The sequence below is a fragment of the Acipenser ruthenus genome, chromosome 24 (genome assembly GCF_902713425.1).
Source record: "Acipenser ruthenus chromosome 24, fAciRut3.2 maternal haplotype, whole genome shotgun sequence".
In the NCBI taxonomy this organism is placed as follows: domain Eukaryota; kingdom Metazoa; phylum Chordata; class Actinopteri; order Acipenseriformes; family Acipenseridae; genus Acipenser; species Acipenser ruthenus.
The window spans coordinates 16,086,497-16,100,540 of NC_081212.1; the positions used below are offsets into that span (position 1 = coordinate 16,086,497).

The following is a 14,044-nucleotide window of genomic DNA, read 5'->3' on the forward strand; positions in this document are numbered from 1 at the left end:
ACTGTTTTATTTTCGCTCTGTGAGCAAGTCTTTTTGTTAAAACCTTTTATTTATTTTTGTATTTAAATAAACGGCGCCACCGCTTCTTTATTTTTGACTGCAGTGTTTTTTCTTTCCTGACTGGCCTGATGTCACTGCACAGCCACCCTGTCACAGACGCAAATACTGTTTACCATCAATTTAAATGGATTGTAAATACTTTAGCAAGTGAATATAAATATTATAACATTTTTAGCAAGAAATTCCACTGAACTGTAGGTGCTGCATCTTTTACAGTTCTGTCAGTGTGGGCAGTGATACAGTGCTTGAGTGTTTCTGACTCTCTATTCAAAGACCTCTAATATCTGTAAGAAAAGCTTGTGCACTGGAGTGTGAGAGAGCTTGTCTGGGCTCATTAGTGCAAGAATCCCATTAGTAATAGGCCTCCCTCCTGGCTTGTGTCCAGAAAGCTCACCTAGCAGGCTGTAGACTAGCCAAGGGGGTTACCTGACAGATAGTCTGTCATAGGCAGTGTGGTTCAGTGGTTACAGACCAGGACTTGTAACCAGAAGGTCACCGGGTCACCTCTGCCACTGACTGACTCACTGTGTGACCCTGAGCAAGTCACTTAACCTCCTTGTGCTACATCCTGCGGTTGAGATGTTAAATCAATGTGCTATTATAAGTGATTCTGCATATAATGCACAGTTCACAGCCTACCTCTGTAAAGCGCTTTGTGATGGTGGTCCACTATGAAAGCCGCTATATAAAAATACAGATATTATTATTATTATTATTATTATTATTATTATTATTATTATTATTATTATGATTATTATTGAGCTGAATCCTCAGCTCTGGAGGCCTGCATGGATGGGGAGAGGAGTCCTGAGGATGAAGACACAGATTGTCATGCATGTCCGTGACTTTTCATGAAGAGAATCTTGTATTCTGGTATCTGCATCTATTACTTTATACAGGCAGCCTATTATGGTGCAAAATAAGTTATATTTTACTTGAATTAATTGTATACTGTTATTTCATTCTTTATAACTTGAGCAATATCTGTCTGCATGTTTTTTTATACACTGTGTAAATTCCCTTATCGGGTATATAGTGAGAATTTTGTGGAAGGCCATAACCTCACCGGAGCCCCAGAGGTTATTTAACCCATTAGAGTCCTCAATACGTCATTTGATTACATAAGATTTCAATATTGGAGCCAATAATGATCAATATTTTTTTTGAATGGTGACTGCCAAGCTTGGTACCAGTTTTGAAAGTCACTATAGTGGAAACCCCTTCTGGGAGGTACAATGAAGCACAGATATCTCTGAGCAACATGAGGAACATTCATTGCCATGTATTGAAATCACAAGTTACTTCTAACTTCAGATGATTCAATACATCTTAGAAATTAAAAATGTTATAGTTCAGTTAGATGAAAAATATGCAATGATTCAATATACATTGCCACAGCAATATCTCCAGTCAGTATTTATAGCCTTTCCAGTCCCCATTTATCATCCAATCTTCCAAGTAAACTTATCTGAAAAAAGGCAAATGAATAGAGGTTGTGGCAGTGAGAAACATGACTAACGATCCTTGGCAGTTTTTAGTCACGTGAGGTCTTGTCTTGATCTCATTGTTGAGGTATGCTAAGTAATGTGTTTAGACGGCACCCTGTGTATACCCAGCCCTGTCCCTGGAGCGCCCTGCAGGGTTACAGACCCCTGTGTGTATCCTATAGCAGCTCACAGTGTTCAGTTTCCACTCACAGTCTAACATCTTTGAACGGGACGCAAAGGTGTGAAATTCTGACAGCTTTAACCAGGCACTTGTCAAATCATTTTCAAATTGCACTAAATAGTTTCTTAACCGTGTTGACTTTTTGAGTTCAGTATGGAAAATGATTGTGATGGTCTGTGATGATTAAAATCTCCTAATAGGCAAAATGTGTCTGCTGTAAATTTCATTTAATGCCTGGTAAAAAAAAAAAAAAGATGGTTTCAGAGACTGGGTGGTCCAGTATATTGGCTTTAGTAATATACATTACAGTGTAGTGTTCTGTATGCTATCTTGTGCTGTTGTACTTTAAATGTCGATACATTTCAATAGCAACCTACTTACCAAAGTATGACTGACAGATGTGAGTGATATTACCCAGTGTGGTAATAACCATAGTGATATTATCAGGAGCTCGTCCCCATTGGCTCCCCTTTTATTCTGGGCAGGACATCACAGTGTGGTGATACTAAGAGGAGGTGACATTAACGGGTGATGTTGAGCGGGTTCGAATATATTGGGACAGAGAATCTAGAACCACTAGGGCAGTGCTTGCAAAATATTTGAATGAGAAATCTGTCCCAGATGTTATGCATTTACTACTAATGACAGAGGGGTACTTTCCCCACAAAAATGAATTACTTAAATGGTTACTGCCAAGACACAGATATCACAGAGCATCATAAGGAAAATGCCATTGCCATGTATTGAAGTCACAAGTTACTTCTCACTTCAGATGACTAGTACATCTTAGAAAAGTTAAAGTTTAACCAAATCGTAGCTGAAAAACATACCGTGATTCAATGTTGGCCATGACTACATCTCCAGTCAGTATTACACAGCAGTCTACCTGACAAGATCTGTTTGTAGTCTTGTCTATGAACTATTCCTGGCTTGTTGGACTGTGCTTGAGGAGAGTGGGGAGGTGTGCTTTCATATTTCCTCCTGGGGCTTGCTATTTAGCCTGTAATTATATTTTATTTTATTTCTTGTTCTACACACTTTTTCATCATTGAACAATCAATTTATTTCCCAAAAAGGCTGTTCTCAGACAACTAAATAAAATTTACACTCTCAGAATTAGATATTTCTTCATACACTTAACCAACCCTATAGTTAAGAGTTTCTTCGCTGGGGACTTCTGCGGGTTAGGCAGGCAAAACTGGCATGGGCTGTTTCTCCTCATCACACTACAGTGGGCCCTACTGGCTACGTGCCTGGTGAGCTCAAACAGTCACCTGTAGGTCTGGCTTTTGCCCTTCAGAGAACGGTAACTCACCTACATCTGCTTTCAGTTTCTGGATGTAAAGAGGCAATTGGCTTGGTTGTGGGGATGACCACGGACCTTGAGTTCTCCTGAGCTGTGTGGAAAATTGCAAAATAACTGCACATATACACCAAAAAAAAGTGCAGCAATGTGTAGTACATCGGAAGCGTGTTGATTTTACACACAATACAGGGGTTTTAGAAAGCATTTTAAACATATTCAAATAGTTTTCTTAGTATTGTAGTACCTTTACCATCACTACCTCTGGTTACCATGGGAACAACTGTATAAAAACAGTACATGAATGCCTTGGAGTGGCAGATTTTATTCTCAAGCAGTAATCGAGGTATTTTATTATGGAGATAACCATGTGTTGGCACTGAATCAGGCAGCTGACAGGCTGTCTCAGGAAATTCATGCGCTCTAATAAATGTTGCTACTTAAAGTATTCGGGTCCTGTTTTCCTCGGCGAGTTTTTGGACTGCAGCCAGCCTGTTGGGGAGGCCTGCTTGCTTCTGCTCCGCTCTGATTGAATCACAATGATATCTGGTATCAGACACAGAGGGGTATGAACTGGTGGCTCCAGATATACAGTGGCACCAAACTATCTTCTGGCAGTTACTCTAAGTTTTAAATCTGTAGTGTGTAGGAAAGTGTACTAAAGAGTGGCGAAAGCATTGTGAAGCCCAGAGAGGTATGGTAAAGCATATAAAAAACATGGTAAATCCATTGTATAACCATGGGAAAACTGCTAAATTAGTGTGCAGATTTTTCAGTGGTAGACTTTTATGAGGGTATTGCTTTGTTAAATACTTGATTTTAATGTGTATGCTATTAGGAATGCAACCATAATACAATATATTGAGTAATCGTGATATCAGTATTGACGGATTCATAGTGAATATGTTTAAATATAATGTCTATTTAAAAATATATGTTTTTGTTTAAATTACTGGATTTAACCATTAAGATAAATTGATTTTGTACACGGAGAGAATGAACTGTAAAAAATTAATTAAAATTTTTAATGGGATAATGTGTCGCCTGCATTTTATTGCTTTCAGTTATAGTCTTTATCTAACACGTGACAAAGGATCCAGATGACAAGCAGAAACCTACCGGAATAAGCGTTTGTTCCAGCTCATGATACAGAATTAGCAAAAAAAAATTACAGATGAAGAAAAAAAGTTACAAGAAATATACACTACCGGTCAAAAGTTTTAGAACACCCCCATTTTTCCAGTTTTTATTTAAATTTAAGCAGTTCAAGTCCAATGAATAACCTGAAATGGTACAAAGGTAAGCGGTAAACTGCCAGAGGTTAAAAAATTTTTTTTAGGTTACCAAAAACTGAAAAATAATGTACATTTCAGAGTTATACAAAAAGGCCTTTTTCAGAGAACAAGTAATGGGTTAACAACTTACAGCTGTTCTGCAGCAATGGAAGTAAATTAAGCCTTGAAAGTTGATGCTAACAATTCCTACATGTGTCCCAACTTTTGTTGATTACTTACAAACCCTCTGTCTGTATAAAAGCAGTGTTGGAACAGACTGTGTTACTACACCCTCTTAAGCATTATTTGGACAGTATTGTACTGCAGGAAGTAGTATATTGCTCTCATAATGGCGAGAAAAAGGCAATTAACAAAGGAAGACAGACAGACCATTATAACCCTTAAAAGTGTAGGTCTTTCCTTTAGAGAAATTGCAAAGAAAGCCAAGGTGTCAGTGAGTACAGTTTCCTACACCATCAAAAGGCACTTGGAAACTGGAGGAAACTCTGACAGGAAGAGGTCTGGCAGACCCAAAGCCACAACAGAATCAGAAGACAAGTTTCTGAGAGTCAACAGCTTGCGTGATAGATGGCTCACAGGACAACAGCTTCAAGCACAGCTTAACACTGGTCGAAGTAAGCAAGTCTCAGGTTTCAACTGTGAAGAGAAGACTTCGAGCTGCAGGTTTGACAGGTCGAGTGGCAGTAAGAAAGCCATTGCTAAGATGGCAAAATAAGAAAAAGAGGCTTGCCTGGGCCATGAAGCACCGCCAGTGGACTACTGAAGACTGGAAGAAGGTCTTATGGACCGATGAATCAAAATTTGAAATCTTCGGTTCATCACGCAGGGTTTTTGTACGACGTCGAGTAGGAGAAAGGATGGTTCCTCGGTGTGTGACACCAACTGTCAAACATGGAGGAGGAAGCGTGATGATCTGGGGCTCTTTTGCTGGATCCAGAGTCGGCGACTTGCACAGAGTGAGTGGCACCCTGAACCAAAACTGCTACCACAGCATTTTGCAGCGCCATGCAATACCCTCTGGTATATGCCTAGTTGGTCAGGGGTTCATCCTACAGCAAGATAATGACCCAAAACATACCTCCAGGCTATGTCAGAACTACCTTAGAAGAAAAGATCAAGACAGTAGGCTTCAAATCATGGAATGGCCAGCACAGTCTCCAGACTTAAACCCCATGGAGGTGGTTTGGGATGAACTGGACAGAAGGGTGAAAGCAAAGCAACCTACAAGTGCAACACATTTGTGGGAACTTCTGCAACAGTGTTGGGAAGAACTTTCCGAACAATATTTGATTTCCATTGTAGAAAGAATGCCACGAGTGTGCTCGGCTGTTATATCTGCAAAAGGTGGCTACTTTGAGTCAAAAATTTTGATTACATTTTGTTAAACAAAACGATTCCATGATTTCTTTTTTATCTCCAATTGTTTATTTGTTCTGTGCTTTAATTTCAGAGTACATTGAGACATTAAACTGCGTAAATTTCAATAAAAACTGGGAAAATGGAGGTGTTCTAAAACTTTTGACCGGTAGTGTATGTCTACAATTATTTATTTCAGCAATTGTTTTGCAAAATTCCAAAAATGCTAATTCAAAAGTATTCATTCCCTTTGATGCTATGACAGTATTGTCTACAAGGTGCTAGTAATTTCAATATGATAATGCAGAACCTAATTGTAGAAGTCTAGAAAATGCTACATTGTAGGTGAACATTCTTAGAGAGTATAAAAAGGGTTAGGCATAGGATGATTGCTGTCATTACCAATAAGTCAATATGGGAAAAAGTAAAGAAATAAATGATTTATTGTCATAAAGCTGGAGAAGGATACAAGAAGATTTCCAAGCATTTGAGTATCCCAATTTCAACTATTGTTTCTATTATCAAGAAGTACAAGACTCCTGGTACTGGTACAACCCTCCCTCGGTCTGGAAGAAAGAAGGTTCTTTCACCAAGAACAAGTAGAAGAATTGTGAGGGAGGTTAATAACAATCCGAGATTGACTGCCAAAGATATTCAAAGTGAATTGGCTGCAAGTGGGACTAGGGTTTCCATTTCAACCATAGGTTGAGTATTGAAGGTCTCAGTGGTCGCAGGCCAAGGAAAATGTCACAAGGACATTCGCTTAAAGTTTGCAAAACAGTATTTGAATGATGGATATGAGTTCTGGTCTATGGTTTTGTGGATTGATGAAACAGAAATCAAGCTATTTGGTCATGCTGATAGTCGTTACGTTTGGACAAAGTCTGATGAAGCGGACAAAAAAAAGAACACCATACCTACTGTCAAGCATGGAGGTGTTAATATCCTTCTATGCGGCTGTTTTTCCTCTAATGGCACAGGAAATGTAGTTCCAATACATGGTAAAATGGATTCCATAGCATATCAAAAGATACTGGCCAATCATTTGAAACCCTCCTCTAAAAAACTTGGTTTAAAGTGCAACTGGACATTCCAACACAACAACGATCCAAAGCAACATCAAAATCTACTTCAGAATAGTTAAAGAAGAATAAAATCAAGGTTCTGGAATGGCCTTATCAGAGTCCCGATCTAAATCTGAATGAGAATCTTTGGTATGAGTTGAAGAAGGCTGTGCATAAGAGAAGAATTTGAATGAACTGGAACAATTTTGTGTTGAAGAATCACAAAAGAATCATGCCAAAAGCTAATTGACAAATATCCTAAGCGTTTAAAAGAGGTTATTATTGCTAAAAGGTGCCTCAACTAGCTATTAATTTAATTTTCCTTGTCATGGTATGAATACATTTGTATAAGCATTTTTGGAGTTTTGCAAAAATATTGCTGAAATAAATAATTGTAGACATCTATTTCTTGTAACTTTTTTTCCTCATCACAAAAGCAAAACTTTTGCTACAAACGATTGTTCCTATAATTATTTGTTTTCGAGAAATTCATAGAAATTATCCATTTCAATTGGAGTATATAAACTTTTGACTACAACTGTATATATGTGATTAAAAAAAAGGAGCGCGATTAATCTTGAAATTTAAAAAATGTATCTCAGTTAATCTTGGTTTTAATCGCATATTTAATTGATGCAATTACTGCATCCATCTCATTGAAGTTTGTATTATTATTATTATTATTATTATTATTATTATTATTATTATTATTATTATTATTATTATTATTATTATCCAAAAAACAACCCAGCATAAAAACCCTGTTTTCCTATTTCTGGATTCTGGATTCTATTTATTGATCCCTCTTTATAGTTTTATATTTATTTACAATCCAGAATTTGTTGTTAAATTGTTTGAACCAACAGGTAAATCACAATGTAGTCAGTTTATTACTCATCTTACTGTATTTAAAATTATCAGTTTCCTTTACAGTTTCCTTTACTCATAACTGATATTTTTCATTGCCGTTTAAACAATAATAATAATAATAATAATTTTAAATGCTCTTTTATTAATAACTTGAAATTGCCTAAATAAAACAAAACATTCACAGAGTAACAGTTATATCCTCTATAATTGTAAATAATATTGTTTAAAATAAATGTGGTTATTGAAATAAAACAAAGCTACAATGTTAATGGGTCTGCAGTCAGTACTTATCGACTTTGCAACAGCACTAGTTATTATAGTACCATACTCAGCTTGATTCATGGGTTTGCAGCGATCCTGAATTTCTAAGAGTACTCTATCTAAACTGATTGGTTTCATTTGTTGTTGTATTGTTGTTGTCTGTAGCAGAAGAACTACTATAAAGTGTATTTTGAGAAGTGAAAGCATGTTTAACACGCAGGTGGTACAACAGACTTCTTAATACTGGAACTCACTTTGACAGATACAAGTAACGCTCTTTCTATCCAATGAACCGTTGGAAGGTTATTAAAAATAAACTTCCCATTCACAAGTCCGTCAGTTTGAGTGCTTTGCTACATGATGCGGTTCCGTGATTTTATATTCAAACAATGACTTAACTCATTCAATCCTTAACTGATTCAATCCTAAAATGGTGCTGCAGGAAATGAATTACGGTATGCTAAGACTAAGAGGGACAAGACAGAGGAGTGAGATTAATCTCCCAAACAATGAATGCGTTAATTGCAGAAGTTAACTGAGATTAAATGGCAGCCCTAATATATTTTACGAACCAGGTGTTTGTTTTTTAATGTGCTTGCGCAAGATTTATTTTCACCCATGAAATAAAAATAAACAAAATGAAACCTAGCTCTGCTCTAGCACTAACTAGACATAAAGGAACCTCACTACAAACAGGACAGCTAAGCTGCTTCCCTGGAAAACAAAACACAAATACACAAAATAAACTTTGCAGTACAATGTTTGCAAAGTAACATAGAATACCATTTCTCATAGTGGTTCACAAATGTTGCAATGTGTGTAATGTATCATTTTTTTAGCATTTCAGAATTCCGTTCGTTTTTTCGTTCAGAAAATAATCTTCAGAAAATCAGCCTCTGTTATCTAATCTGATTTTCAGATGGTGTGTTACTTATCAAATACCTGTACAGTACACTGTGGAGCAGAAATGAATAGACATGTACAAATGTACTGAATTGTTTTTACAAACAGTGTATTTAAGTACTAACTTGTATTTGCTTTACAAGTTCTTACAAGCTTTACATATCTGTTGTTTTTAGACTGATGTACAGTTAGTTCTCAAAAAAAACAAAACTTTTTCCAGCTATCCATGTGGTCTGAAACTATAGCACAGTAGTGTTTATCAAGAACTAGAAACACATGCTGTGTCAATAGGGTGGAAGTCACTGTTGACAGCAAAGACAACACTGCTTCAAAGGCTGCAGCTAAATTGTTTTTCCAGAATAACCTTTAGAGCCATCTCTTTTGGAACTTTTGCAGTCGTAGATAATGCACTCTCTATAACCATGTCTTTGTATCAGCTCTCTGTATCAGCTGTCTTACCCATTGTAACTGAAACAAGGAGATGCAACTTTTACAATGCCTTAGTGATAGGATAGACTTTGTGTCCTGTCACAGTATCTGTATTTTGTACAGTTCTTTCTGCTTAGCTCATTAATGATTAACTTACTAATGTCCTTTTTGAACCTCAGGTCGGCTAATAATCATTTTCTGTTTCAGTCATCACATCCTGGGGATACTTTAAAACTTCCATGTAAGCACCTGTGCAGCCTCAAAACATGTCTTCTGTCCAAGTTCATCGGGTACACAAAAGTGTAACCATTAACCTGTTCCCCTGCAGCACTCAAAAGTGCCAGAATGTGATGACTGAAACATAAAATAAAAAAATACAAACTTCTAAACAAGAACAATACATTAGTAAAGATAACAGTGGTATTTGATACCTGTCAAAGGCTCTTTTTGAAGCACTCTTTACTAAAGCTCTGTGTGTGTTGTTTCCAGGTCCTCGGAGGGGGCGGGCGGCCCCAGTATGCAATGCCTATCCGTGTCGGACTCTCACCTGGCGGAGCTGGATGGTGAAACACTAAGGCTGTTTGGTCTTGGGGCTCTGGAGGCACTGGAGCGAGGCTGGGGGGTGCAGACTGCGGGCGCCGTGACTGCCATCGCCTTCCGCTACATCGACTACGACGCCATCGTGCCCACCCTGCCCCGCATACGCGTCAAGTTCCCCAATGTAATGGTAAGTGAGTGGCAACTGATTACAAAAGGAGTAGGGCATTAGACAAAACTGTAATATACTTTCTAGAATTTTAATTTATCTGTAGAGTTATATATAAGCCACTCAGTGCAAGTGACGGGTGAAATAATATTTGTGCAGGATCACATCCATACTATAGGCTTAGGGGGGTTCTGCAATTAGGTAACGGCCTATAACTATTTTGGCAGACTTCTGGGGAACACTCATGCAAAAGTAAGGCTGTAAATATATGTTAAATAGAGCATATATTCTCAAGAAAAGAGACTTGATTTAGCTTGTATTGTCATGTTTCTGTTTTACTTTTGTATTGTAAAATGTTTCACTGATTTTCTCATGCAGTATTCAATTACAGAGGTTTAAAATATATTGAGATAGTACAACTGTGGAAACTATTTGATGAAACCTTTAGATCGTTATGCAATAGCATGTGCATTTTACTTATGACACACACTGTTAAAGATGTTGGTTTTCACCCCTTCTTTTAATTATTTAAACAGTGGCTGTATTTAGATAAGTGATCGCGCTCAGCATTTAATAATTAACAGAACAGAAAATAAAAGGTTTGAAACAAAAAACAGGACACGGCACTATACGCCAAAATAAAAAAGACAAACAAAACGTACTAACACACAAACGGTGCACGGAGACAAACATGGTGAGTAAAGCCAAAACAAACGTTACGATCTTTCTTTTTCTTTCTTTCTCCTCTCTCTCTCACCCGTTCTCCACTCACGAACACCCAACCCCCAGTGAGTGAAAACATGCAGCTTTTATGCAGTTGTACCGAGACTCGATTGCTAGTCAATCATTCAATTGGAATCTCGGTACAACTGCACGTGAATTAATTAAAGTGCAATTCCCCGTGCTCACATATTACTTTTTACTTGCACGTGATGTGATGTGCCATCCCCGTGCCTAATACAAATATACAATTTACACACACGTGAAACACAGACCCGCTTATATCCAGTGTACCAATGCCTATACACCAACATTTACACACAACACGTAACATATAACATACACAGGGGGGGCACTTTGCCACATATACCCCCCCTTGTGCAACGCACACATGGCCTCAATGGCCACCTCCCCCCTCAGTCCCAAAGTCCCGGAAGAGGGGGAAGCAAGCTGTTTCTGGGGGTGGCCATGGTGGAATGTCTGGCACCCCCCAATTCTTCGTGGCTGGCAGCTCCCTCTTCCAGCCACACTATCTCCTGCCGCGAAAGAGCAGCTGGGGGAGCTGGTCTCCTGACCTTCCCCCCTTCTTCATGGCCGGCAGTTCCCCTCCGTGGGGCTCCGGCCACCCAATTTCCAGCAGCGAAACTGCTGCGGGGGGAGCTGGTCTCCTGACCTCCCCCCCCCTTCTTTGTGGCCGCCAGCTCCCCTCCGTGGGGCTCCGGCCACTGTGTTTCCTGCCACGGAAATGCGGCTGGGGAAGCTGGTCTCCTGACCTCCCCCTCTTTCTTTATGGCCGGCAGCTCCCCTTCATGGAGCTCCGGCCACAGTGTAGCGACCCGAGGCAAAGCAGAGGCCCCGGCGACCCCAGGCGACGCAGGACCCTCGACGACCCCAGGCGAAGCAGGATCCCTGGCGACCCCAGGAGACGGCAGCAGCAGCGGCCCCTCGGGAGGAGACGGCAGCTGCAGCGGCCCCTCGGGAGGAGATGGCAGCAGCGGCCACCTCGGGAGGAGATGGCAGCAGCGGCCCCTCGGGAGGAGACGGCAGCAGCAGCGGCCCCTCGGGAGGCGACGGCAGCAGCAGCGGCCCCTCGGGAGGCGACGACAGCAGCAGCGGACCCTCGGGAGGCGACGGCAGCAGCAGCGGACCCTCGGGAGGCGAACTTGGGAGGGGAGCCCCTGGCCATAGGGGCGGCAGCGGGAGCTCCACTTCTCCCTCGCACCCTGCACCCTGTGTGGAGCAGCTGGCAGCCCCAGGCGATGCGGAACAGGCAGCCCCAGGCGATGCGGAGCGGCTGGCAACCCCAGGCGATGCGGAGCGGCTGGTAACCCCAGGCGATGCGGAGCGGCTGGCAACCCCAGGCGATGCGGAGCGGCTGGCAACCCCAGGCGATGCGGAGCGGCTGGCAACCCCAGGCGATGCGGAGTGGCTGGCAACCCCAGGCGATGCGGAGCGGCTGGCAACCCCAGGCGATGCCAGACAGGCATCCTTGGGCGAAGCGAGGCAGGGAGTCAGGACAAACTGGGGTGCGGGTGTTGGCCCGCTTCTCGACCTCTGCGGCCGGGCGGTTCTTCCCCGTGCTTCCCTCAGCAGCCTATGCAAGGGCTGCTGAGAACCGCCAGCATCTAGTCCTGGTTTTTCTGGTGAAGGGAGAGGCAGCTCCTGCTCCTGTCCTCGTGACGGTGGGGGAAGTAATACCAGCAGGCATTCATCCTCTGCTGGTTGGGGAAGTGATACCAGCAGGCATTCCTCCTCTGCTGGTGGGGTTGGCGGAGGCGTGTAGTCTCCTGCCGGTGAAGGTGGCGGAGGCAGAGGCAGCTCCTGCTGCTCTGCTCCTGCCAGTGGAGGTGGGAGCGGCGTGTAGTCTCCTGGCGGCGGAGGTGGGAGCGGCGTGTAGTCTACCCTTGTTTCAGGGGACTGGTGCGGCCCTCCCTCTCTTGCAGGGGACTGGTGCGGCTCTGCCTCGGAAGGGGAGACCAGCAGGCATTCACCCTCTGCTGGTGGACAGGGACCCAGCAGGCATTCACCCTCTGCTGGTGGACAGGGACCCAGCAGGCATTCACCCTCTGCTGGTGGACAGGGACCCAGCAGGCATTCACCCTCTGCTGGTGGAGACTGTGGACGCTCTACCTTCCTCTTCTTGGGCCGTGGACGCACCGACTCCTCCCTCTTGGGCCGTGGACGCACCGACTCCTCCCTTTTGGGCCGTGGACGCACCGACTCCTCCCTCTTGGGCCGTGGACGCACCGACTCCTCCCTCTTGGGCCGTGGACGCACCGACTCCTCCCGCTCGGGCTGTGGACGCTCGGGCTCCTCGCGCTCGGGCTGTGGACGCTCGGGCTCCTCCCGCTCGGGCTGTGGACGCTCGGGCTCCTCCCGCTCGGGCAGTGGACGCTCGGGCTCCTCCCGCTCGGGCAGTGGACGCTCGGGCTCCTCCCGCTCGGGCTGTGGACGCTCGGGCTCCTCCCGCTCGGGCTGTGGACGCTCAGGCTCCTCCCGCTTGGGCTGTGGACGCTCAGGCTCCTCCCGCTCAGGTACTGGAGAGGGCAGCGACTGTACCTCCTCCTCTCCCTCTTGCTCACTGGAAGGCATCCCTCCCATGTCTGCCGCTAGGTACCCCAGCACCACCATGGTGAGGTCACGAACAGATGCCGGGTTGTGCTGTTGCTCCCAGTCCTCCCATCGTTCTCCATCTCGCATCCGCAGTGTGTTAATAACCCAGGGGAGGTCACTGGTGAAGTTCCCCTCGGGGTGCACCAGCCAGTCCCATATTTCCCGGGACGGTGGGGAACCCGGTGGCAGTGGGGGTAGAGGGGTGGCTACTGCCCCGTTGTGGCTGTCCTCCTCCCAGCCCGGCATGTAGGATGAGGGCTGCAGCTGTTGTTGTTGCTGCTGCTGCTTCTGCTGCTTCCTGCAGCTCTTTCTTCCCATCCTCGCTTTACTTTTTTTTTTTTTGTAATCCAAGAAAATGCGGTTCCTGCTCTGGCCTGAGTCCTGATCGCGCTCAGTATTTAATAATTAACAGAACAGAAAATAAAAGGTTTGAAACAAATAACAGGACACGGCACTATACGCCAAAATAAAAAAGACAAACAAAACGTACTAACACACAGACGGTGCACGGAGACAAACACGGTGAGTAAAGCCAAAACAAACGTTACAATCTTTCTTTTTCTTTCTTTCTCCTCTCTCTCTCACCCGTTCTCCACTCACGAACACCCAACCCCCAGTGAGTGAAAACATGCAGCTTTTATGCAGTTGTACCGAGACTCGATTGCTAGTCAATCATTCAATTGAAATCTCTGTACAACTGCACGTGAATTAATTAAAGTGCAATTCCCCGTGCTCACATATTACTTTTTACTTGCACGTGATGTGATGTGCCATCCCCGTGCCTAATACAAATATA

General features: G+C 43.0%; 1 protein-coding gene across 1 annotated transcript in view; it reads left to right on the forward strand.

Annotated features, from left to right (window-relative positions):
* LOC117429909 (leucine-rich repeat-containing protein 49-like) overlaps window positions 1-14,044 on the forward strand; it is a 152,652-nt gene that overhangs the window by 115,896 nt on the left and 22,712 nt on the right. The window contains exon 14 of the mRNA XM_058998448.1: window positions 9,699-9,936. Within this exon, the coding sequence (XP_058854431.1) occupies window positions 9,699-9,936 (238 nt within the window). The remainder of the gene's footprint in view (window positions 1-9,698; window positions 9,937-14,044) is intronic.